Source organism: Bubalus kerabau, chromosome 15, assembly GCF_029407905.1.
Source record: "Bubalus kerabau isolate K-KA32 ecotype Philippines breed swamp buffalo chromosome 15, PCC_UOA_SB_1v2, whole genome shotgun sequence".
Classification (NCBI taxonomy): domain Eukaryota; kingdom Metazoa; phylum Chordata; class Mammalia; order Artiodactyla; family Bovidae; genus Bubalus; species Bubalus kerabau.
The window spans coordinates 61,644,060-61,671,609 of record NC_073638.1 but is presented as its reverse complement, the minus strand read 5'-3'; the positions used below and the strand labels follow the sequence as shown (position 1 = coordinate 61,671,609).

At 41.8% G+C, this 27,550-nt stretch overlaps 1 protein-coding gene and 1 long non-coding RNA gene across 5 annotated transcripts; one reads left to right on the top strand and one right to left on the bottom strand.

The window, feature by feature from the left end:
- Positions 1–6: 6 nt before the first annotated feature.
- Positions 7–14,646, bottom strand: ARL14EP (ADP ribosylation factor like GTPase 14 effector protein). 3 transcript variants are annotated; one of them, XM_055549193.1, is made up of 4 exons: positions 14,522–14,646; positions 3,756–4,243; positions 2,385–2,512; positions 7–542 (listed from the first exon to the last, which is right to left on the bottom strand). In XM_055549193.1, exons 2-4 carry the CDS (start codon positions 4,179–4,181, stop codon positions 314–316), a joined length of 783 nt encoding a protein of 260 aa, XP_055405168.1. In that variant the 5' UTR covers positions 4,182–4,243; positions 14,522–14,646; the 3' UTR covers positions 7–313. The 3 variants fall into 3 exon arrangements, with proteins under 3 accessions (XP_055405168.1, XP_055405166.1, XP_055405167.1); XM_055549191.1 differs by lacking the exon at positions 14,522–14,646 and adding an exon at positions 13,972–14,116; XM_055549192.1 differs by lacking the exon at positions 14,522–14,646 and adding an exon at positions 13,676–13,831.
- Positions 14,142–27,550, top strand: LOC129629265 (uncharacterized). Of its 2 annotated transcripts, none has more exons than XR_008703116.1 (3): positions 14,142–14,207; positions 22,528–22,621; positions 25,224–27,550. It is a non-coding gene; the product is annotated as an uncharacterized LOC129629265 (long non-coding RNA). The 2 variants fall into 2 exon arrangements; XR_008703115.1 differs by lacking the exon at positions 14,142–14,207 and adding an exon at positions 14,836–14,917.

The following is a 27,550-nucleotide window of genomic DNA, read 5'->3' as shown; positions in this document are numbered from 1 at the left end:
GAACTGTTGCTGTTAAGGAACTGGTTTATTTAACTGTATCAGTGCCATGGAAATTTATGGACACAGGAGTTGTACAGAGGACTGCCTATACATTACTTTTTTACATTGACCCAGAAAGGCTCAAAGACATGACTGCTGAGTAATAAAACAGTCCATCTAAATTTACATCAAATAATTTATCTTAAGGTACCCAAAAGGCAGTGTTAGTGCACACTGAGTACATATGTGTCATTTGGCAAAACCAACTTTAACATGTATCTTAGAATAACAGAACTTTAGAAATACACAAAGGGTCACAATCGGACACCACAAATTATCCAGCATGTTTATTATGAATTATTTCTCCTCCTTCGATTTCAATTTGCTCATATAGCCACTTTCGATCACAGCGGCATTCGGCACCACATTTGGTAGAACCGCAGGCAGGACAAGCATAGAAACAGCCTAAGCAGTCTTCATCAAGGCAGTCACAGAGGTCCATTCCACTGAAAATCAGGAGACCCTGGCTATCGTAGACCTTACTCTTTGCCGGGATCACTTGTCTGTAATACAAAACACAAGGCAAGTTATACACTTCATGCATATTTCATTTCTGAATATTTAGTTGACAACAGGGTAATAAAAAAAATGTAAGGGAGATAAAATGTTTTGGATTATAGATGAAACTTTGCCAAACTGATACATGGGTTACCTGACTCAAAGTTACTCTACAATTAACAGTTAACAAACTGCTTTTGAGAAGAAGGCCCTCTCTTGTAAAGGGTTGAAACATATCCAAAGGAATGCAGGCGAAATGTGTCCAAAAATAATAATATAGCTGCTAAAACTATTTATCCCTTACCAAAAAGAAAAGACTACGTAATAGTGGTACACTTTATTAGCAACCAATCTCTTTACTGCTTTGTGAACACAGCTTTATTTTTATCACAGTATACCATCCAGCTGTTTTTTATATTGCAATTAATCTGTTTCTTGTTCTTTGACAGACTAGCAAATCTGGCCTCAAAGCACCTAATGACTCAATGGAAAACCTTCACAGATGGAATAATGGCCTGTGTAAAAAATAATTCTGGATGATTACACTAACATTGCTTTGTCAATTTGTATTTTAGAAATGCTCAATTTAAAAAATCATATTCTAAACAATTTAGCTTTGTTGTTCGTTCTATTAACTACACCAAAATTGTTTCTATTTTGCTGTGCTTAGAAGTCCAGTCATGTCTGTCTCTCTGTGACCCCATGGACTGCAGCCTGCCAGGCTCCTCAGTCAATGGGGATTCTCCAGCCAAGAATACTGGAGTGGGTTGCCATGCCCTCCTCCAGGGGATCTTCCCAACCCAGGGGTTGAACCCAGGACTCCTGCATTGCAGGCAGATTCTTTATCGTCTGAGCCACTAGGGAAGCATAAGTAATCCTTGCTTGAGGACATTCTATATACAAGGACTCTTTCTCTTAGAAAATGTGTCCTAAGTCATTCAGTCATGTCCAGCTCTTTTATCACCCCATGGACTACAGTCTGCCAGGCTCTGTCCATGGGATTCTCCACGCAAGAATACTGGAGTGGGTTGCCATGCCCTCCTCCAGATCTCCCCAACTCAAACCCGTGTCTCCTGTGGTTCCTGCACTGCAGGCAGATTCTTTACCACTGAACCACCGGGGAAGCCCATTTCTATTTTAGACATTAAAAAATAAAAAACAACCTTGCATTCTCATAAAATTTATGTTTTAGTTGCCACCTATAGAACAGAGACATACAACTGATGTATTAATGCTTTTCAAATAATTATTTTAGTTACAAGAAGTATAGTGTGCTTAAATTATTTTAATTACTGTGCCAAAAAGATTATATAAATTCACTTCATTGAGACTTTCTTAGAAACAAAAAAATTTTTAGAGTGGATCAGATCAGATCAGTCGCTCAGTCGTGTCCGACTCTTTGCGATCCCATGAATCGCAGCACGCCAGGCCTCCCTGTCCATCGCCAACTCCCGGAGTTCACTGAGACTCATCTCCATCGAGTCCGTGATGCCATCCAGCCATCTCATCCTCTGTCGTCCCCTTCTCCTCCTGCCCCCAATCCCTCCCAGCATCAGGGTCTTTTCCAATGAATCAACTCTTTGCATGAGGTGGCCAAAGTACTGGAGTTTCAGCTTTAGCATCATTCCTTCCAAAGAAATCCCAGGGCTGATCTCCTTCAGAATGGACTGGTTGGATCTCCAAGGGAACACCTTAATTTTCTATGAGACCCTTGGGGGTTCTTACTAATTCCAGATTATCGAATTTAAACTATCTAACCAGAAAATTCAAAACTTGTAAGAGAAAGATAGGAAAACAATGCAGATGTGAGGCAAGTTAACATATGACTTAAACAACACATAGTGTACCTGTCTGAACCAGCTGTTGCATTTTTGGTAAGCCTTCTTTTTTCTCTTTTACCAGTTTCTGGAGCAAATTCAGTTTGCTTTCCTGGGTTTGCAAATTGTAATGACCTCAAAGCTTTAGCAGTTCTTCCCTGAATAAAAGTTAACAAATTATTAACTCAAATCTTAATATCAAACCATACACAGATACTTCACTTAACATTAATCCAAATTATTTCTTAGCCGGGAAGACAGTCTGGAACTTGCAAAAAAGAAAGAAAAAAGTTTTAGTGCCCAAATGTAACAAAATTTATACTGGGTCCTGGAACTATGCCTTTGAGGGGATAACAAAGGAAAAGCACTACATATAATTTAAAATTTTAATTATCTTTTAATTTGGTTTATTAATATAATACAAAGGATAAAATTGAGAAAAATATGCCAGCAGCAAGAATTATAAATTGCTTATAAATAGAAAATTTGAGAAGTCCTCCTTTGACATACCAGTCCTTGTTCTACACCAGAAAGCTTTATGAAATCTTACACTGTTCTGATAATGGTTCAATAATCTAAATGTAGGCATGTGAATAAGGAAGATAGTTATAAGATATTTAATACTTACAATGTAAAAATGTATGCTTTTTGACAGTAGAGAGCCCTAAAATTAGCCTTGACCATAACAAGAATTCAGAGCTAGACGCAAAAGAAATTCACAAGCATCTTAAAAACCCATATAAGAATGGGATAGTGCCAAAGTCAAAAGAAGGCTGAAATAAGAAACAATTATTTCAAGTCACAAAGTTCCTTTTAGAGCAGCAGTTTTCAAGTCTTTCATAAAAAAGGGAATTCATTCTGCTGTATTTCAAACCCTTGCTGGCAGGCATAACCTACTGAGTTACTTCTGTATCAGAAAAAGAGCTAAGATTGTTAAGCTATGGCAATGCCAGAATGTCTTAGCACTAGGAGTTGCTGCTTGAAAGTCTAGGGAATATTATATTATTCTTTCCCCAAGCCAACACTCTTTACCATACAATCTGGGTTTACACAAATATTTAGAAAACATCATCTATTTTTACCTCCCCAACTTTATATTCACTGCATTCAAGTCCATCCCTTGATATTCTAGTGGAATTGGTTCCACTATCAGTTCTGGATACCAAAATGCTAGGCTGCTGCTCGAGTCCCAGAGTTGGCCCTCGCGTCTTTGGATTCAACCAACCACAGATTGTAATAGTACTGTATTGACTGAAAGAAGTCCACATATAAGTGGACCTGCACAGTTCAAACCTGTGTTGTTTAAGGGCCAACTGTAATAAAGTGATATAAATGACTTCTTTATAATTAAATAAAACCCTACATTGTATAAGTAATGGAGAAAAAATTGACTCTACATACATCTGAGTCAGGTTTTCTTTTCTGCCGGTCTTCAGAATCAACATCCACACTTCCATTGATTATCTGTGTACATTTTGGACAAAGCTTCCAACCAGGTACAAGCTGTCTTCCAAATTTTGCACTCAGAAAAGTGGCATCATCTAAATCAATTACATGTAAATTTTTTTTGGCTAGTTTTTTGTGTATGTTAAATGGGTCACAACATGACTTCTGCAAATCCTCAAATCTGTCGATGTAAACTTTTGCATGATGGAAACAAATTGTATTGTTCCCAGAAAGTGTCATTCCAGTTCTCAACTGAAGTAGAAGCATGTCATTTGATGACAATTCTTGCAAAGTCTTGAAACCTGTATGACGAGTATAATACGTTTTATGGCACTCATTTGTGGTCCGAAGCTGGACTCCAACTGAACATGGATCCATCATGCTTGATTCTAGTAAACTTCCTTTCTGATTTTCACCTAGAGATCACTCTCTAGCAGATCACCCTAGAGAAAACATTAAAGAGAGTCAGATTTGTGCTGCAAAAATTTTATCTGGGAAGCTGAAAAAGCATTTGAGAAAATTCAAGGCCTGCATAATAAAAAGAAAACTCTTAGCAAGCAAGGAACAGAAAGACATTTACCAAAAGCCTATAAAAACATAAGAAAGCAATCATGGCAAGTGTGACTATAGTAAATATGTCAATTCTACAGGAATAAATTCAGTATGATTCTAGACAAAATTTCACCAGGTATTCCACAAATCCCCCACCACCCAGAATTAGGAAGCTGGTCTATGGAAGAGTAAAGGTTCAAGAAAGCCAAGATAATCTTGAAGGAAATCAAAATAACAAATTTATTTACTATAAAGCTATTATCATTAGAACAATGTGTGGGATCTCTCAGGTATCACTGTTAGGGAAGAATTATTTACTATTAGATAAAATACAGGATGCTCAGTTAAATTTGAATTTTAGATAATGCATAAACAATTTAAATTATATCACAAATATTGCTAAAAAGTCATTTATTGCTTCTCTGAAGTTAAAATTTAACTGGGTTTCCTCCTATGTTTTATTTGCTAAACTTGGCAGCCTCATTTACCGTGCCTTCCCCCTCCCCATCTTCCAGTACGTAGAGATCTTTCTTTGGTGCCAGTTCCACATTATCTCCCATCTCTTCTGTGCTGCTAAAAGAAAGCTGAACTACCAACGAACAAATTACAGGACCTCCTCAGTTAAAAATTAAAGTGCCCCATCTGAAAGAAGACAAGACCAGTTGCAGTACAAAAAGTATTTTTCACACTGCTTAAAGCTCAATGGCATACTGGAACCATTCACTTGAGTGAAACTGTCATGATAAAAGTGTACACACCTGAATCAAAGCAGTTTTACATTCAAACATTGCTTTAAAAAATGAAAAAGGAAAAGGTTAGCTCAAGAAGCACAAAATTTCAGGCAGTGATTTCAGTGGCTGCTGCCTGCTTTCTAACACCTACCCCCTCTGGTTACTCCTCCCCTGTAGTAACCCTTCTCTTCCCCTCCCTCAGGCTAAGATTCCACTCTGAGTTCTCAGAATGTGTTTCCAGGCAACCCTTTCTTTTGCTCACTTAGGCCTGTGCTCTGGCAATGTCACTCACAATTAGTACTTTTTTTTTCCTTCAAGTGGTAGTCTAGTAGCCTCATGTTGCTCTATTCACTTGCTACTGCTACTGCTAAGTCACTTCAGTCGTGTCCGACTCTGTGCGACCCCAGAGACGGCAGCCCACCAGGATCCCGTCCCTGGGATTCTCCAGGCAAGAACACTGGAGCGGGTTGCCATTTCCTTCTCCAATGCATGCAAGTGAAAAGTGAAAGTGAAGTTGCTCAGTCGTGTCTGACTCTTCGCAACCCCATGGACTGCAGCCCACCAGGCTCCTCTGCCCATGGGATTTTCCAGGCAAGAGTACTGGAGTGGGGTGCCATCACCTTGTCCTCACTTGCAGCATGGTGCTATGTTTGCCAAGGCTTCCCAGGTGGCACGAGCGGTAAAGAACCTTCCCACCAATACAGTAGACATAAGAGAAATGGGTTCCATCCCTGGGTTGGGACGATCCCCTGGAAGAGTGCATGGCAACCCACTCAGTATTCTTACCTGGAGAATCCCATGGACAGAGGAGCCTGTCAGGCTACCACCCATAGGGTGGCAAAGAGTCAGACACGACTGAAGCGAATGAGCACAACACAGCACAATGTCTTCCTTAAATACATTACTATTTATTGTCCATGAACTAGTACTAGCATCAGCGGGGAACTTACTAGAAAAGAGAGATCTCAGCAAGGTCCATGCGCTCAGTGAATTAGAATCGCATTCAAAAAATAAATCCCCAGATGATACATAAGCACATTACAGTTTGAAAGGTACTACTGTAGATGATTCAATTAACAGAACATTCACTAAGCATCTTCTATATTTACAGAATACACCAAAAAAGAATAAGAAACACATACAGACACGCACTTGCCTTCTAGGAAGTCTGATACTTAAGGGAGGATTATTTGAGAGGGGGAGAGGGAGCTGTAAATTTCATAAACTAGATTTGGAGAAAAATACCTGGCTTCAGTGGAAAACTGCACTGTTGAGAGCACAACCTTCAGGTTGTCACATTCTGATTATATGAGAGCTCTGCGTCTTTCACTGCCTTTGAGCTATTTTACACCTGACAACTGTATGTAACTAACAGCAATGCAGAACAATTCTTGTCCATATTCTGGTAAATTCTGTTAGAGGTACAACTGACTCCCCTGGCCCACTGTGGAAGAAGACAGTTTTGCCTCTACTTGCTCATTTATTTCAATATTCCTGATCAATAACTGTGTCCGTCCTATCATTTGAACTGGTTGTAACATCTTAGCAGTCCCCTTGTTAAGGAGGAGAATAAAAGCCAGGCACGACTGGTCGCATACCAGTGTCACAGCCACAATTTTACTTCCTCCCTCTTTCTTTTAATGGAAAATACATTAAACATAGGAAAGTTTAATTTGCTCCAGCCAAGTCACTTGGACCAGCACAACATCTAGTATTTCTCACAGAAGGAAAAAAAAAAAAAAAACAGCTTCTTACAGGACTGGAATGTAAACCATATACCAAATAAGCCCTAAACGTGTTCATTTAGACCTGATTAATTTAGATTGGTTTTCCACCCTCCCATCCCTACCCCTCTTTCAGGAAAATTTCACTAAGGTACAAGTGAGATCAGTCTGTAAGTACTTTCAAACTACTCTGTGTGATGTAGGATTATTAATTCCTGAATGTCAATGAGTATCCTAAGGCCTTTCTATATAAATGTTCCAATGAACTTTATTTGTACATTTAATTATTTTCCACTTCAAATAGAAAAATGCCTTTTAACAAGTTAGATTTTACCTGAGACCTGTACGCCTGGTTCTTGAACAGGCTTGCCTAAAGAAACCCTCCTACTCTCTGTATGGCTTCTGTAAGACTCAAGAACATCCCATTGTTTACCTACGACCAGAACAAAGGACCTCCAAATCCCCATTGTCTCATTTATAATTTGTGAGTAATTAGCTGAACGGATTGCTGAAATAATCAACTGGAACAAAATTGGAAAAATATAGCTAACCATATTTTAAGTTTCTCTCCTTCCTCTAGGCCCCTGAACTTTGGTATAACCTCAGCCAGAGCCAGCAAAGAATCCCTCCAGAGAAAAAGCTGGCCTCAGGCTAAAACAATCTGGGATCTACAATCAGACCAAGCAGTTCTGTTCCAAGCACTGTTTACTCCTCCCCTGAGAAGCTGGTAAATCTTTTGGTCAGAGAATTCTTTCCACTGCAATAATCTCTTTTCCCCTCTGGCAATAATGCTTTCAATAACGTCTCTCCCTACTAACTCCGGATTTTATTATTTGACCCTTTCTTTTAAAAGTTCTGCATTCTCAATTTTCTCTTGCTTTAGAATTGCCAATACTTTCCCTCAGTAACTAAACAGTATGTTTTGTGATTCTAAGATTAACTTTCAATATTTTTATAGCACTCCCAGAAGAGTGGAGAGAGAAAGAAGTAAATATAGATTTGTTAGACTTCATTCTTCTATACCTGAGGTAGTAAACACAAGTACTGGATATTTGCTCCTCATATGATGTGAACACTGACAGCTCAGGGAATACGCCTTTTTAAAAAACTGAGGTATTGACACAACATTATATTAGTTTCAGATGAAACAATGCAGTATTTGTACATATTGCAAAATGATCAACACAGTAAGTTTAGTTAATATCTGTCACCACAGTTACAAATTTCTCTCTCTTTGATGAGAACTTTTGAAGTCTACTCCCTCAGAAACTTTTAAATATGCAGTACAGAATTATTACTTAGTCATCAAGCTGGATGTCACATCCCCACTACTTATTTACAGCTGGAGTCTGTACCTTTTGACCCCCTTTGCACCCACTTTGCCCACCCTGACTCTTCGCAATGGCAATTTCCAATCTGTTCTTTTAATCTACCAGTTTGGTTTTTAAACTTATATTATCTTTCCTAGATCCCTTGAAGTGAGTTTTAAGCATTTTCCCTTGCTATCCATTACTGACTCTAAGGTAGGCAGGTTAGGTGCACTGAGGAAGTGGCCTCAAACAAGGCCACAATGCTAGCAGGTTCCCTAATCCCATGAGCTCTAGGACCTGATCACAGGCCTCCTACGGCCGTTAAAGCAGCACCATCACAATCAGCAGTGCCATTAACATAGAGAGGACGTGGGAAATAATTAGGGAACTCGTTTTTTTCTTCCCCGAACTATAGGGGAGATATGACAATATGTTCTAATGTGCCAAGTTCCCTCATACAGCCTGTGCTTTGTTACCACTCTTCAGGTTAGTAGGAAAAAATCACAGTAAGAGGAACTTAAACCAAACAAAAAACTTAAATGTATTTTTAGGTCAACTTTTAAGAATCTTTCCCTTTCATGAAAAATGTCTTTTTTCAGTATAGGGACAATTTATAAGGCATTTTCCCATTTACCTTTTATTTAATAAAATAATAATAATAATTCCATTCACCCCTCCTAAGCAAATCAGCAGCTTCAGGCCTGGGTGTGTGCACACCCTAGAGTGCACACACACGTCGTGCCTCTTGCAACTGTCAGCTTTTTGTGCCCATTATCCTCAAATACTACCTATAGGACATGTGAATGGGTACCAAGAGAAGGGTTAAATGGCTAAGTGAAATAGTCTTAAATCTCAAGACCCAGGCATCATAAAGTAAACTTCAGACAATAACACAGTCCACAGTATCCAGTCAAAGATGACAGTGTAGAAGACCCTGAACTTCTCTCTTCACATGAACATGCTGAATTTGTACCTACATACAGATCAATTCCTGCTGAAGAAATACTGAGGGCTGCAGAGCAAGTCATAGAGGGATCACACAGGATGGGTAAAAGAGACACAGACATGGTTCAATGGGAAACCCATCCCCAACAAGGGTCTTCAGCAGGGAGGAATATCATTGAGGAGCCTGTACACAGACTTGCCCATCCTGGGACAGAGCAAAAAAGCAGCTGTTTAAAGGGCACCTACACTATCATGAAGGGAATCCATTTACTAACCCTAAAGAGCGTGCCAAATGATCAGAGAACTTCTGAAACTGTAGCTGCAGTCTAAGGTACCAGGGAGAGATGCGGGTTTGATCCCTGGGTCAGGAAGATCCCCTGGAAGAGGGCATGGCAACCCACTCCAGTGTTTTTGCGTGCAGTATCCTACGGACAGAGGAGCCTGGCGGGCTATAGTTCACAGGGCTGCAGAGTCCGACACGACTGAAGTGACTTAGCAAACACGCTTGTGAATTTATATGTATATATATGTGCACACATACGTTATTATTATATGTCAATATATATGAACCTATGGTAACCACAAACCTACAACAGATACACAAAAAACAGAAATACAAAAGTAACACTGAAAAAATAAATCATCAAACCACTAGGGGAGAGACCAAGAGAAGAACTACAAAAACAACCAGAAACAATCAACAAAACGCCAATAGGTACATGGAAAAGGTCAGTTTTCATTCCAATCCCTAAAAAAGGCAATGCCAAAGAATGTTCAAACTGTCACACAATTGTACTCATCTCACACGCTAGCAAAGTAATGCTCAAAATTCTACAAGCCAGGATTCAACAACACATGAACCCTGAACTTCCAGATTTCGAGCTGGTTTTAGAAAAGGCAGAGGAACCAGAGATCAAATTGCCAACATTCGCTGGATCATCGAAAAAGCAAGAGAGTTCCCGAAAAACATCTATTTCTGCTTTACTGATTATGCCAAAGCCTTTGACTGTGTGGATCACAATAAACTGTGGAAAATTCTTCAAGAGATGGGAATACCAGAGCACATGACCTGCCTCCTCAGAAATCTGTATGCAGGTCAGGAAGCAACAGTTAGAACTGGACACGGAATAACAGACTGGTTCCAAATAGGAAAAGGAGTGCGTCAAGGCTGTATATTGTCACCCTGCTTATTTAACTTCTATGCAGAGTACATCATGAGAAACGCTGGGCTAGAGGAAGCACAAGCTGGAATCAAGATTGCTCAGAGAAACAGCAATAACCTCAGATATGCAGATGACACCACCCTTATGGCAGAAAGTGAAGAAGAACTGAAGAGCCTCTTGATGAAAGTGAAAGAAAAGAGTGAAAAAGTTGGCTTAAGGCTCAACATTCAGAAAACGAAGATCATGGCATCTGGTCCCATCACTTCATGGTAAACAGATGGGAAAACTGTGAGAGACTTTATTTTCTTGGGCTCCAAAATCACTGCAGATGGTACCTGCAGCCATGAAATTAAAAGATGCTTCCTCCTTAGAAGGAAAGTTATGACCAACCTAGAAAACATATTAAAAAGTAGAGACATTACTTTGTTAACAAAGGTCCATCTAGTCAAGGCTATGGTTTTTCCAGTAGTCATGTATGGATGTGAGAGTTGGACTATAAATAAAGCTGAGCGCCAAAGAATTGATGCTTTTGAAGTGTGGTGTTGGGGAAGATTCTTGAGATTCCCTTGGACTGCAAAGAGATACAACCAGTCCATCCTAAAGGAGATCAGTCCTGAGTGTTCATTGGAAGAACTGATGCTGAAGCTGCAACTCCAAAACTTTGGCCACCTAATTCGAAGAACTGACTCATTTGAAAAGACCTTGATGCTGGGAAAGATTGAAGGAGGGAGGAGAAGGTGATGACAGAGGATGAGATGGTTGGATGGCATCACTGACTCAATAGACATGAGTATGGTAAACTCTGGGAGTTGGTGATGGACACGGAGGCCTGCTGTGCTGCAGTTCATGGGGTCACAAAGCATTGGACTCGACTGAGTGACTGAACTGCACTGCACTGAACACACATACTTATCAATAATCACTTTAAATGTAAGGAGATTAAATGAGCCATGTGGGGTGACTGGATTAAAATAATAAGTCCCATCTATATCCTGCACAATAATGTTCCCCTGGTGGCTCAGGTGGTAAAGATTCTGCCTATAATGTGAGAGACCCAGGTTCAACCCATGGGTCTGGAAGATCCCCTTAAGGAAATGGCAACCCACTCCAGGATTCTTGTCTGGGAAATCCCATGGACAAAGGAGACTGGCAGACTACAGTCCAAGGGGTCACAAAAAGTTGGAGACGACTAACACTTTATTTCAAGAACGACTAAGACTTTGATATACTGCACAGTGTTCATATTGGGAACAACTAAGCAAACCTTTCAGGTCTCCAAACTCCATTTGTGATCTGTCTCTATTCCTAGGGTCCTTAAAGGTCAAAGAGAACAGAATACCTCGAATTCAACAACTGAGGGATGGTTTACAGACCAAGACCAATGAGTAAAGCTCTCTTTATTTTACCTGAATTCTGGATGTGGTCAAAACTTTCAAGCACTACTAACTACTCCTGGAGATGAACAGTACTTTAATTTTTTAACAGTACTTCAGTTTTTTTAAACAGATTAATTAACAGTACTTAATACCACTTACAATACTATGGAGAAGGAAATGGCAACCTACTCCAGTATTCTTGCCTGGGAAATCCCATGAACAGAGGAGCCTGGCAGGCTACAGTCCATGGGGTTGCGTAAGAGTCAGACAAGACTTAGGGACTGAACAACCACCACAATTAACTTACTACTCAATACAGATGTTGAGTAAGTGACTGTGACCTTGAATTGTGAGCTAATGAGTAGAAAACACTCACCTCTTCCTAGAAAACAAAAGTCTGGACACTTAGCATGGCATTATTTGTTCAAACACCACACACTGCAGGTCAAACTACACTACCTGACAATTTCTGTTACATTTTAAGTCTTCATATTGGGGCTTCCCTGGTGGCTCAGCTGGTAAACAATCCTCCTGCAATGCAGGAGACCTGGGTTCCATCCCTGGGTTGGGAAGATCCCCGGAAGAAGGCGGACAAGATTGCAGGACTCTCACTTTCACTGTTCTCTATGTTCAGAAAGCCAGGCAATGCTAATTAATCCTTCAAGACAGTGTCCCCATATTCACCTTTCTGGCATGCCTTACCCAAATTCTATTGTTACAGATCCTTTTTCCTCTGTTTGAAACTTTGCCTCTATTACTTCTCAGCTGTTGGAAGACAGGAGCTATATGGTGTTATTTTCTATATCACTTAAGTAAAAAGAAGGAAGTTCAGGGACCTCCCTTTTTATAGCACTCATCACTGGCTTTCTTTTTTCCTGTTAGTTTTTTCCATTATATACTAAGCTCCATGACAGCCAGGAATCATCTGGGTCCTGTTAGAGCTGTAGTTTCTTTCGAATGAATCCATGTTCCTCAAACTGCCAGAATCTCACACGGAGAAGGCTGAATCGCCCCCAAATCAGTATAACCAGATGCTCAGGATCCTGCAACTATCCCTACCTCAATCCTGTGGTCAGAAGCACAGTGAGGGCATTCCTCCCACACACCCTTCCCTAGGGGCTTCTTCTCATTGGAGCAGTTAAAAGTCCTTAACACTGTCTTTGTTGAGTTAGTCACATACAGACTCTTTTGTGACCCTGTGGACTGTAGCTCAACAGACTCCTCTGTCTATGGGATTTTCCAGGCAAGACTACTGGAGTGGGTTGCCATTTTCTTCTCCAAGGGATCCTTCCAACCCAGAGACCAACCTGCATCTCCTGCATTCACGGGCGGTTTCTACCACTGAGCCATCTGCCAAGCAACAGTTTCTTTAGCCTGATTAGAATCCCAGCCTCCTTCCTTCCAAAAACTGAGCCTGGGAATACCTACTCCACTATCACGCAACTTAAAAGTTTTATCTTTTATATTTTTCAATAAATGATTCCCCTCTGGGAAACTAAAACATTTTAGGAATGACAAAGTATGGGAAGTCTTGCTAAGAACAAGATTGTAAAGGTAAAAGTATTGTTTTAAAAAGTGAAAGTCCCTCAGTCGTGTCAGACTCTCTGCGACCCCATTGAGTATACAGCCCATAGAATTCTCCAAGCCAGAATATTGGAGTGGGTAGCCTTTCCCTTTTCCAGGGGATCTTCCCAACCAGGGATCCAATCGGGGTTTCCCGCATTGCTGGAGGATTCTTTACTAGCTGAGCCACAAGGGAAGCCGAAGAATACTGGAGTGGGTAGCCTATCCCTTCTCCAGGGGATCTTCCCGACCCAGGAATCGAACCGGGGTCTCCTGCATTGCATGCATAACTACCCTACTTTTCACCAGCTGTTTGAGAATGTTGTAAGCCACCAGATACAGCGTATGAGTCCCTATTATGTTCATGCTACCGGGACGGAGAAAAGAATACTATTCGACCTCCAGCTAGGACTAGGAAGGTTCTGATTTAAAAAATAAAACCCAAAGAGCAGACAGACAAGCAGTGGATGGGGTTCTAAGCCACAAAAGCTCTCCTCTAAATAAGACAAACCTTAAGTCAAAATTAGGAGGGCTCCAGGTCTCCCCAAGAGAGGCGACAACCCGCGGAGTCGACAGGAACCGTGCTTGACTTCGACACAAGGGGCCGCAGATCGACCGGAGGGAGAGGGGGTCGCTGCAGGGCCGCAGGCCGCGGAAGGCCTCAAGAACGCAGCTGAAAATTCCCCTCATGTGTCCAACGTGCTCCCCCTCCTCTGCTCTGGGACCCTCCCTCTGCCGGCCCCAGCCCCCCTCCCACCCAGGAACGTGTCTCCACGCCCCAGACCCTCCCCTCTATCCCCTGTTTACCTTTAGCTCGAGCTCTCCACCGACCCAGTGCGCACCGCAACGGCCGCCTCTGAGAGTGGCCTGGGTACGCGCTTTTCAACACTTCCTGGAGTTTACCACCGAGAGAACGGCGAGGGAGGCTAGAGAGGCTCAGCGCTACCATAAAGAGAGGCCCGAAAGAAGTCTAGAGGGGAACAGAGCTCGGCGGCCTCCGGGGCGGAAAGGGCGGGGCGGCATGAATTGGCGAATGATTCAAGGTGAGGCAATAGTTGCTTCAGATGCTGATGGAATTTTTTTTTTTTCCCTTTGACATTAGGGAATTGTGCCTAGGGTCACCTTTACCAAGATGCAAGTTCCGCTAACTTGAGTTGTGTTCGCGAGTTTCTACGTCTGTGCGTGATGCAGAATCTGCACCTCAAGCCTCCTAATCCCTGAAGAAGTGAATGAATTCAAAACACCTTAAGAATGCCCTCTGTCTGAGGTCTCCCATTTTATGATTTACTTAATTCAAGCGAAATATATTCCAAAATGCATCCCCTTTGTTATAAACTATAAGAATGTGTATACTCACTGGCTCAGTCGTGTCCGACTCTTTGTGACCCGGTAAACTGTGGCCTGCTGGCCCCTCTGTCCATGGGATTCTTCAGGCGAGGATACTGGAGTGGGTTCCCATTTCTCCTCCAGGGGCTTTTCCTGAACGAAGGATCGAACCCTTGTTCCTTCTGTCTCTTTACCAGTAGCGCCACCTGGGAATCCCATTATAAACTATGAGAATAGCTGTTTATTACTTCGAGTGAAATAGGAGGCCTCCCAGGCGGCGCTAATGGTAAAGAACCCGCCTACTAATGCAGGAGACATAAAAGATGCGGGTTCGATCCCTGAGTTAGGAAGATCGCCTGGAAAAGGCATGGCAACCCGCTCAAGTGTTCTTGCCTGGAGAATCCCATCGACAGAGGAGTCTGGCGGGGTACGGTCAGTTGGGTTGGAAAGGGTTGGACACGACTGAAGGGAGGAAGCATGCACGCACAAAGTGTAGGAACCAGGAAGACACTTGCAAATTTTCTGAGGAGAACAAAAAGCGTTGTCTTTCTTGTATCCTTATTGTCTGTACCAATTAGGAGCTCATTAATTTTTAAAGCCTGGCTTGGAGAATTTGGAGCATTACTTTGCTAGCGTGTGAGATGAGTGCAATTATGAGGTAGTTTGAACATTTCTTTGGCATTGCTTTCCTTTGGGATTGGAATGAAAACTGACCTTTTCCAGTCCTGTGGCCACTGCTGAGTTTTCCAAATGTGCTGGCATATTGAGTGCAGCACTTTCACAGCATCATCTTTCAGGATTTGAAATAGCTCAACTGGAATTCCATCACCTCCACTAGCTTTGTTCGTAGTGATGCTTTCTAAGGCCCACTTGACTTCACATTCCAGCATGTCTGGCTCTAGGTGAGTGATCACACCATTGTGGTTATCTGGGTCATGATGATCTTTTTTTGTATAGTTCTTCTGTGTATTCTTGCCACCTCTTCTTAATATCTTCTGCTTCTGTTAGGTCCATACCATCTCTGTTCTTTATTGAGCCCATCTTTGCATGAAATGTTCCCTTGGTATCTCTAATTTTCTTGAAGAGATCTCTAGTCTTTCCCATCCTATTGTTTTCCTCTATTTCTTGGCATTGATCACTGAAGACTGATGCTGAAACTGAAACTCCAATACTTTGGCCACCTGATGGGAAGAACTGACTCATTGGAAGAGACAATGATGCTGGAAAAGATTGAAGGCGGGAGGAGGAGACGACAGAGGATGAGATGGTTGGATGGCATCACCAACTCGATGGACATGAGTTTGAGTAAGCTCCGAGTTTTGGTGATGGACAGGGAAGCCTGGCCTGCTGCAGCCCATGTGGTTGCAGAGAGTTGAGCGACTGAACTGAAGTGAATTTTTAAAGCAGATTTATTCACCTGGAATTTTTGATGGCCCTCCATCTCTTAGCTGAAGGGGCTAAGCCTTCAAATATTTTCAGGTAGGGGTAGGAGGACCCCCGTCCCACCCTGCCCTGCCCCACTAACCAGCCTATAAGGCAAACGTGGAGAAAGAGAGAGCAAGGCAGTCAGGCAGAGAAAGATTTATTATAGGAAGAAAGAAGAAAGAGACTGGCCTTAGAGAAAAACCAGTGCCCTCTTTTTAAAGCCAACACTTCTTATACCCTATTGATGGGAAATTGTGCCCAGAGGGAGGGGGCCTCAGTTCATCTTTAGCCAGCAGCTGGGGTCTTGTGGTCATGTAGTTGAAGGAGTCTCACTGTCGGGGTCGTCAGGTAGTCTTGAGGAACTGGTACCAGCAGGGGAAAACAGGATATTGCCATACGGGAGAAACAGAATGCCCACCAGGGCAATGTGGCCACTATGACTTTATTCCTTGTTTGTCAGGTCACTACAATGGGCCATATTTTAACTATTCGCTATGAGCCCCTTGTGAACCCTAACACAGCCGAGTGAAAAACTGGGTCAGGGAAATAAGAGCCACCAAAGCCAAAATGTTCTTGATTGTTGTTCTAGTTTCTAAGTCTTGTCCCACTCTTTGGTGACCCCATGAACTCTAGCCCACCAGGCTCCTCTGTCCATGGGATTATCCCAGCAAGAATACTGGAGTGGGTTGCCATTTCCTTCTCCAGGAGATTTTCTGGATTCAGGGATGAAACCCTTAGCTCCTGCCACATGTCCTGTATTACAGGCAGATTTTTTTTTTTTTTTTTTTTACTACTCAGCCACCAGGGAACACCTACTGTTGGTTGTTTTCTGCAGTGAATCTATTGTTCTTCCTAACACCTCCTTAGTTTTCTGAATTTGAGCTTCAAGCCAACTTTTTCACTCTCCTCTTTCACTTTCATCAAGAGGCTTTTGAGTTCCTCTTCACTTTCTGCCATAAGGGTGGTGTCATCTGCATATCTGAGGTTATTGATATTTCTCCCGGCAATCTTGATTCCAGCTTGTGCTTCTTCCAGCCCAGCATTTCTCATGATGTACTCTGCATAGAAGTTAAATAAGCAGGGTGACAATATACAGCCTTGACAAACTCCTTTTCCTATTTGGAACCAGTCTGTTGTTCCAAGTCCAGTTCTAACTGTTGCTTCCTGACCTGCATACAGATTTCTCAAGAGGCAGGTCAGGTGGTCTGGTATTCCCATCTCTTGAAGAATTTTCCACAGTTTATTGTGATCCACACAGTCAAAGGCTTTGGCATAGTCAATAAAGCAGAAGTCGATGTTTTTCTGGAACTCTCTTGCTTTTTTGATGATCCAGCGGATGTTGGCAATTTGATCTCTGGTTCCTCTGCCTTTTCTAAAACCAGCTTGAACATCTGGAAGTTCACAGTTCATGTATTGATGAAGCCTGGGTGTTCATTGGAGGCACTGATGCTGAATCTGAAACTCCAATACTTTGGCCACCTCATGTGAAGAGTTGACTCATTGGAAAAGGCCCTGATGCTGGGAGGGATTGGGGGCAGGAGGAGAAGGGGACGACAGAGGATGAGATGGCTAGATGGCATCACCGACTCCGTGGACATGAGTTTGAGTAAGCTCTGGGAGTTGGTGATGGACAGGGAGGCCTAGCGTGCTACAATTCATGGGGTTGCAAAGAGTTGGACATGACTGAGCAACTGACCTGAACTGAACTGAACACCTCCTTACTGCTTTGAAGCTAAGCAGGATTTTGCCACTCCCGGATTTACACCAATCTTGGAAACTAAGAATGGGAGAAAGGCAAGAACAATGGGTAACCTCCTCAACTGTGTCTGTAGGTCAGTAGTTCTTTTAGTAGTTACTTTGCTAAGTAACTTAGCACTTTGCTAAGTTATAATGAGAAAAAAAGGATGAAATTTTATTCCTGTTCTCAAAGAGCTCATACGCTAATGAGACAGAAGGATAAATAGCTAACACCACAACTGTAGAAACAAAAGGATATCAAGAGGATAAAATGAGAGGTTCTAAAGCAAGAGTATTCTGGAAGGAGATTAAAGCCTGAATTAAATATCCAGCGAAAAGCAAGGGGAAAGATTTGGGGTAAATTGACACACTTAGACTATGGTGCAGGCAAGTGGAAGGGCAGCGTCAGCTGAGTTATGAGTTATACAGTGTTCATGTGTTTGCCACATCAGCCTTTGCCACTGATGATATGCTTATGAGGACTGGGGTTAAGGTTACAGCAAGGAGGCCCACAGGTGGAAAGTCCTCTGGGGGTAATGGCACATACCTGCTCTGTTTGTTGTTTAGTTGCTTAGTCATGTCTGACTCTTTGCAACCCTATGGACTTAGCCTGCCAGGTTCCTCTCTCTGTCCATGGGATTTCCCAGGTGAAAATACTGCTGTGGGTTGTTATTTCCTTCTGCAGGGGTCTTCTTGACCCAGGGATCAAACCCACGTCTGCTGCATTGGCAGGCAGATCTTTACTACTGAGCGACCAGGGAAGCCCAGTAGCAGTGGATACTGTGACTAAACATGGCATAAGATCATGAATGTAAAATTCATAGCAGTGTGCACCACGGTAAAAAACTGCTGCTCTAATGACACTTTCATTAATGGAAATAGAACCTAAGTTGGTTCATTTTGCTAATTACTATCAATTCTGAAAAGAACTAGTGGGAAGAAACTAAGCTGCTAGATTATCTGTGCATATGGTTTGCCGTGTGCTTTGCATTCTCTAGGCTTCAGGTTCATAGTGGATCACATCCAGGTAACTCTGGGGTTAACCCACTTCCACCGTGTGTGCTGTCTTGGATAGATGAAGGGAAACATGCTTGGTCACAACCAGAGCTTACTAATTAGCCTGAGGAGCAGACGTGTTTTATTTGCATTTCTTGGATAGCACATGTATGAGACCATACTAAGTGTTGCCTGTGGATGCCTGATTTAGGGGTGACATAGCTGTCATCCTAGAGATGGCATAATTATTCATATCTTTGTTTTTCCATTCCTATTTGACTGTAAATGACGCTCTGTTCCATATTTTTTATTTATTTTAACTTTGGTATGCCTTATAGTTTACTAACTTACTATGTATATTTAACACAATTCTGTCTGTGTTTCACAAAGTACATGCTTACTCATATTCTATATATAAAACATTCTAGGAGTTTTGCTTTTATCTTTTAAAATGCTAGTGTACTTAACACTTCTGACTAACACTTTTTCTAACTTTCATCCATCTTTCAGACAACTGCAAGGAATTCAGTATAGCTGGGGGTAGGAAGCTGGTGAAGTAAGTAGAGGAAAGATAATACCATTTTTAAGCCACATTAGAGATAACTGGAGAAGGCAATGGCACCCCACTCCAGTACTCTTGCCTGGAAAATCCCATGGGCGGAGGAGCCTGGTAGGCTGCAGTCCATGGGGTCGCAAAGAGTTGAATATGACTGAGCGACTTCCCTTTCACTTTTCACTTTGATGCATTGGAGAAGGAAATGGCAACCCGCTCCAGTGTTCTTGCCTGGAGAATCCCAGGGACCTGGAGCCCGGTGGGCTGCCGTCTATAGGGTCGCACAGAGTCGGACACGACTGAAGTGACTTAGCAGCAGAGATAACTAGTGGCACCCCACTCCAGTACTCTTGCCTGGAAAATCCCATGGACGGAGGAGCCTGGTGGGCGGCAGTCCATGGGGTCACTAAGAGTCAGACACGACTGAGCGACTTCACTTTCACTCTTTACTTTCATGCATTGGAGAAGGAAATGGCAACCCACTCCAGTGTTCTTGCCTGGAGAATCCCAGGGACAGGGGAGCCTGGTGGGCTGCTGTCTCTGGGGTTGCACAGAGTCAGACATGACTGAAGGGACTTAGCAGCAGCAGCAGCAGCAGAGATAACTAGATTTTATCCTGGAGAAAACTAAAACTGTAAGGATTGTGTATTGTCCTGGGTGGGGCTTCCTTGGTGACTCAGACAGTAAGGAATCTGCCTGCAGTGGAGACCTGGGTTCAGTCCATGGGTTGGGAAGATTCCCTAGAGAAGGGAATTGCTATCCACTCCAGTTTCTTGCCTAAAGAACTCCATGGACAGAGGAGGGCTACAGTCCATGGGGTCACAAAGAATCAGGCACAAATGAATAACTAATGGGTTCACTTCTTCACTTCACCATCCTGGGTGGGAGGTTCAGGTGGGATCTCTTGCTCTAATACAGGTGATTAATAGTAAGGACATCGATTAACTAAGGCAATGGCTCTGTGGAGTGAGAGGTGATTCCTTTGCCTTTAAGACATTTGGTAATGTCTGGAGACATTTTTGGTTATTCCAACTAGAGGGTGCTATTGATAATCTAGTGGGGTGAGGACATGGAAACTGATAAACACCCTACAGTGCACAATAAAACCCATCACAGCAAAGAACCTGGCTCAAAATTGCAGTGTTGCCAAGATTGAGAAACCTTGAACTAAGGGAATTAAGAAAGCGTAGAAAGGATAGAAGTTAAGCAAGCAGATTTGGTTGGGTTTTGTAACAGATATGTATGTATATGTGAGGAGGAAGGTAGTATGCGAAACGAACCACACATTAGGGAAAACATGAAGCATTAATATGAAATGGGTCCCAAATTTGGGGTGAGATCACCTAGCACCCCAAAAGAGATTATGGAATATGAACAAGGATGGATTCTTAGTCATTATTTTCCTCCTCCTCCTCTTCTCCTTTTGTAAGCTTTCATATTGAATTTTGACATGTTAGACAGGAATACACAAGTCATAGCTTGATGAATTTTTATATCTGAATAACCACTACCCAGGTCAAGAAATTCCACTATCCCAGAAGATTTTTTTATGCCCCCACCCCTAGTTGTTGTCATATGTTACCAAAGGAAATAAGCATTCCAAAACTTCTTTTACCACAGACTAGTTTTGCCTGTTTTTGGAATTGTACCGAACGTATGCTTTTGTGTCTGTCTTCCATGATACAACATTATATCCATCCCTATTGTGTGTAGCAGTAGTTCTTTGTCATTGTTGAATCATATTTCTGTTACATGAAGGTTAGAAACTTATTTTATCCATTTCATGGTGGATATACATTGGATTGATCTTATCGGTGGCTTTTACAAATGATGCTGCCGTGCACTTTCTATCTTTTGGTATGCATATATTCTGCACTTTGCATGAACATGTGTAGTGGACATATAGTGAAAAGTGGAATTGTTGGATCATAGGCAGTGTGTATGTTCAGTATGAGTGGATACTGCCCAAGAGTTTTGAAAGGTTGTTGCTGAACCACACAAAGACTCCGGGATTCTTGGCCTCCGGAGGAGAGGAATTCAATCCAGGGCCAGAGACGAGGCTTGATAGCTCAGAGCTTTTGTGTAATAAAGTTTTATTAAAGTATAAAGGAGATAGAGAAAGCTTCTGACATACGCATCAGAAGGGGGCAGAAAGAGTACCCCCTTGCTAGTGTTAGCAATGGAGTGGTATACTCTCCAATGAATCCAAAGAATGTCTGGAGGTTGTAAAGACCTCACCAGACCTACTCCCATAATTTACATTTTAAGATAACAGGATTAGCCAGAAAATTTAATCCAGACACTGTCCTCAGGCAGGATACATTATTGTTATATAATCCTTGTAAAGACCAGACCTACTCCCATAATTTACATTTTAAGATAACAGGATTAGCCAGAAGTTTTAATCCAGAGGCTGTTCTCAGGCAGGATACATTATTGTTAAATGATCCTAAGGAATGTAGAGGAAAAAAAGTTTGTCCTTTCTTCCTCCTTGAGAATTCCAGACCCCTCTCTCCTTGGGGACCCCTAGACTTCTTATCAACCTGCCTAGGAAATGACTCTCTCAGTTTCCAAAGTGGTTGCATCAATTTATACTCCTTCCAGCTCCATATTACACTTATAAACATGTTCCTAGCACTTGGGATTATCAGTTTTTATTGTGGTTTTTCATTTTAGTTATTCTGGAAGCTGCATATGTACTTTTTTTTAATACTAAGTTGGGGCTTCCCTGATGGCTCAGTGGGTAAAGAATCCACCTGAAATGCAGAAGATGTGGGTTCAATCCCTGGATCAGGAGATCCCCTGAAGAAGGAAATGGCAATCCATTCCAGTATTCTTGCCTGGAAAATCCCATGGACAGAGGAACATGGCGGGCTATAGTCCATGGGGTCAAAAAGAGTCAGACACGACTGAGCACAAGGACTGGTGTGGGGGTGGGGGACACTAAATTGTTCCAGTGTTCCACTTGGGGCTCAAGACAACTCTCGATGGATCCTAGAATTAGATGCCTTTAAATCCTAGATCAGCCACTTATTAGTGGCATAACCTATGGAAGTCACTATAGTAACTTAAACTTCAACTTCTCATTTGTAAAATAGGGATAATATCATCCGCCTTATATGGTTGTGGGAAATAAATAAATATATATATATATATATATATATATATATATATATATATATATATATATATATATATAACTTCCCTGGTGGCTCAGACGGTAAAGTGTCTGCCTACAATGTGGGAGACCTGGGTTCAATCCCTGGGTCGGGAAGATCTCCTGGAGAAGGGAATGGCAACCCAATCTAGTATTCTTGCCTGGTCAGGAGAGGTGGCTGTGAGGAGATAGCTCTCGTCCAAGATAAGGAGCAGCGGCTGCGCTTTGCTGGAGCAGCCATGAAGAGATACCCCACATCCAAGGTAAGAAGAAACCCAAGTAAGACGGTAGGTGTTGCAAGGGGGCATCAGAGGGCAGACACACTGAAACCATAATCACAGAAAACTAGTCAATCTAATCACACGGACCACAGCCTTGTCTAACTCAATGAAACTAAGCCATGCCGTGTGGGGCCACCCAAGATGGGCAGGTCATGGTGGAGAAGTTTGACAGAATGTGGTCCACTGGAGAAGGGAATGGCAAACCACTTCAGTATTCTTGCCTTGAGAACCCCATGAACAGTGTGAAAAGGCAAAATGATAGGATACTGAAAGGGGAACTCCCTGGGTCAGTAGGTGCCCAATATGCTACTGGAGATCAGTGGAGAAATAACTCCAGAAAGAATGAAGGGATGGAGCCAAAGCAAAAACAATGCCAAGTTGTGGATATGACCAGTGATAGAAGCAAGGTTCAATGCTGTAAAGAGCAATATTGCATAGGAACCTGTAATGTCAGATACATGATTCAAGGCAAATTGGAAGTGGTCAAACAGGAGATGGCAAGAGTGAACGTCAACATTCTAGGAATCAGTGAACGAAAATGGACTGGAATGGGTGAATTTAACTCAGATGACCATTATATCTACTACTGTGGGCAGGAATCCCTTAGAAGAAATGCAGTAGCCATCATGGTCAACAAAAGAGTCCAAAATGCAGTACTTGGATGCAATCTCAAAAATGACACAATGATCTCTGTTCGTTTCCAAGGCAAACCATTCAATATCACTGTAATCCAAGCCTATGCCCTAACCAGTAACACTGAAGATGCTGAAGTTGAATGGTTCTATGAAGACCTACAAGACCTTTTAGAACTAACACCCAAAAAAGATGTCCTTTTCATTATAGGGGACTGGAATGCAAAAGTACGTAGTCAAGAAACACCTGGAGTAACAGGCAAATCTGGCCTTGGAGTACAGAATGAAGCAGGGCAAAGGCTAATAGACTTTTGCCAAGAGAACGCACTGGTCATAGCAAACACCCTCTTCCAACAACACAAGAGAAGACTCTACACATGGACATCACCAGATGGTCAACACCGAAATCAGATTGATTATATTCTTTGCAGCCAAAGATAGAGAAGCTCTATACAGTCAGCAAAAACAAGACTGGAAGCTGACTGTGGCTCAGATCATGAACTCCTTATTGCCAAATTCAGACTTAAATTGAAGAAAATGGGGAAAACCAGTAGACCATTCAGGTATGACCTAAATCAAATTCCTTATGATTATACTGTGGAAGTGAGAAATAGATTTAAGGGCCTAGATCTGATAGAGAGAGTGCCTGATGAACTATGGACGGAGGTTTGTGACACTGTACAGGAGACAGGGATCAAGACCATCCCCATGGAAAAGAAATGCAAAAAAGCAAAATGACTAAGGACGGCTTACAAATAGCTGTGAAAAGAACAGAGGCAAAAAGCAGAGGAGAAAAGGAAAGATACAAGCATCTGAATACAGAGTTCCAAAGAATAGCAAGGAGAGATAAGAAAGCCTTCCTCAGCGATCAGTGCTGGCTTAAAGCTCAACATTCAGAAAACTAAGATCATGGCATCTGGTCCCATCACTTCAATGCAAATAGGTGGGGAAACAGTGGAAACAGTGTCAGACTTTATTTTTCTGGGCTCCAAAATCACTGCAGATGGTGATTGCCGCCAGGAAACCTAAAGACTCTTACTCCTTGGAAGGAAAGTTATGACTAACCTACATAGCATATTGAAAAGCAGAGATATTACTTTGTCAACAAAGGTCTGTCTAGTCAAGGCTATGGTTTTTCCAGTAGTCATGTATGGATGTGACAGTTGGACTATGAAGAAAGATGAGTGCTGAAGAATTGATGCTTTTGAACTGTGGTGTTGGAGAAGACTCTTGAGAGTCCCTTGGACTGCAAGGAGATCCAACCAGTCCATCCTAAAGGAGATCAGTCCTGGGTGTTCATTGGAAGGACTGATGCTGAAGCGGAAACTCCAATACTTTGGCCACCTCATGCAAAGAGTTGACTCATTGGAAAAGACTCTGATGCTGGTAGGGATTGGGGGCAGGGAAGAAGGGGATGACAGAGGATGAGATGGCTGGATGGCATCACTGACTCGATGGACGTGAGTTTGAATGAACTCCAGGAGTTGGTGATGGACAGGGAGGCCTGGCGTGCTGCAATTCATGGGGTCGCAAAGAGTTGGACATGACTGAGCGACTGAACTGAACTGAAGCCATAAAGATATGGCTTAACCATAAAGATATGGTTGACCTTTAACTTGATTGATTAAAAATGACTTTTTTGTAAGGACAGGAGCCAACCAAAAATGTACAGATGAATACTGATAAAGATATAGAACTGCTACAATCCCTGCCTTTTTGGACTCTTTACCCCTCTCAGTGTCTATGGTGAGAGCTTTGTTCAGTTCCGTTCTGTTGCTCAGTCGTGTCCGACTCTTTGGGACCCCATGAATTGCAGCATGCCAGGCCTCCCTGTCCATCACCAACTCCCTGAGTTCACCCAAACTCATGTCCTTTGAAAGCTTTGTACTTTCCTTCTATTTAATAAATCCTATTCCATTGTTCCCATGAGTGTTTTCTTGTTCATCATGCAGAAGCTGGGCTGGATGAAGCACAAACCAGAATCAAGATTCCCGGGAGAAATATCAATAACCTCAGATATGCAGATGACACCACCCTTATGGCAGAAAGTGAAAAGGAACTGAAGAGCCTCTTGATGAAAGTGAAGAAGAGAGTGAAAAAGCTGGCTTAACACAACATTCAAAAAACAAAGATCATGGCATTCAGTCCCATTACTTCATGGCAAATAAATGGGAAAACAATGGAAACAGTGAGGGACTTTATTTTTTGGGGGCTCCAAAATCACTGCAGATGGTGACTGCAGCTATGAAATTAAAAGATGCTTGCTACTTGGAAGAAAAGCTATGACCAACCTAGAGAGCATATTAAAAAGCAGAGGCATTACTTTGCTGACAAATGTCTGTCTAGTCCAAGCTATGGTTTTGCAATAGTCACATATGCATATAAGAATTTGACCATAAAGGAAGCTGAGCACCAAAGAATTGATGCTTTTGAACTGTGGTGTTGGGGAAGACTCTTGAAAGTCCCTTGGACTGCAAGGAGATCCAACCAGTCCATCCTAAAGGAAATCAGTCCTGAATATTCATTGAAAGGATGAATGCTGAAGCTGAAAACTCCAATACTTTGGCCACCTGATGTAAAGAGCTGACTCATTTGAAAAGATCCTTATGCAGGGAAAGATGAAGGCAGAAGGAGAAGGGGACAACAGAGGATGAGATGGTTGGATGGCATCACTGACTCAATGGACATGAGTTTGAGTAAACTCCGGGAGTTAGTGATGGACAGGGAGACCTGGCATGCTGCAGTCCATGGGATCGCGAAGAGTTGGACACAACTGAGCGACTAAACTGGATAATTATGTTTGCTACTATTTCTGAACTGCCAATTATGTTGTATATGGAAGCACTGGAATGATCAGTCCACACATGTTCTCTCATTCATGACATGCTATGTTTTAGTCTTAAAAGATGGATGTTAAACAGAGAACTAGAGGTGTTATTTGATATTAGGTCTCCTGACTTCTCTGTCACCACTTTGTACTCTTCTTCCTTGAAACAATATTTGAGTTAACTGATAAAAAGAAATGTGACTTAGGGAATTCAACTAATGACTGGACAGTAGAACAGATTGAAAGTGCATTTTTAGCTGCTTCTGATTTTTCTCATTTCAAGCAAAGATTTCAGACTGTTGTGGGGGTGGCGTGGGGAAGGAAATACAGATCTGTTCACAGCTGCTACTCAAAATTCTAGCCATATATCCAGGAGAGAATTTGCCTCAAATTAAAACCCTAGGGCTTTTCATTGCCATCATAATCATTAATATATCAATTAAGATTCATTTGGGTATCCACAGTGTGTTTGGCACTACATCAAGAAAAGAAGCTGATGGTGACAGGAAAGGTTTCAACCATTTTGCTTATGTCTGAGAATGACTCAAATGGTGTAAAGAAAAAGCAGAAATTATTAAAATTTTGTAATTCAACAGCACTTAAAATCATAAGATATTAGAACAAGAAAAATCCAACAGAACTCAGAACAAACAAATAAAAAAAGATCCAACCGTTCTGTAGCACAGCTTCTTCATTTAGAAGTTGATGAAACTGAGTTCCAGAAATGGTGATGTTAAAAAACCAATGTAAAAGTGACAATTAGTAAAGGTTACACAGCCAGCAGAAATAGGGAAAGCCAAGAAGCATACTTAGGTCTTATAACTCCAAATGCAGTGTTTTCCCCATTCTGTCAGGTTGCGTCTTGATCTATTAGTGAGGATCATATTCTAAGAAAACCAGAAAATATAATATTACATATACCTCTCTTCTTTTGAACTACTCTCTTGAAAAATTAGGAGTCAAGCCGTTAGCATCTCTCTTCTATATTAGCATTATTTTTGTTTTTGTTTTAAAGTTAATTTTTCATTGAAGTGCAGTTGATTTACAATGTTAGTTTCAGGTGTACAGCAAAGTAATTGTTATATACAGATACATATCTATTCTTTTTCAGATAATTAGCCATTATTAATGATAGGGAGAGAAGATACTGATGGCATGTGGGGGATGATTTGGCTTGAGGGGAGCTTATTTAGATGAACAATAGGAACAATTCTGAATGTTTTGTGGATTCCATGAGAGAGCCCTCCTTCAAGCTTTTGGGCAGATCTTTGAAGGGCAGTACTACCTGGGAGCCAGCAGAGGGAGAGCAGAACATTGTTTTGACAATTTTCATCAAGTTTCTTCTCACTGTTTTACCTTTTGTTATTTTTTGCACATATTTGATAAATTCCTTCACAGTGGTGAGCAAAATACTACTCTTCCCTGTACTTTTAGGAAGAGCAGAGAATGCCT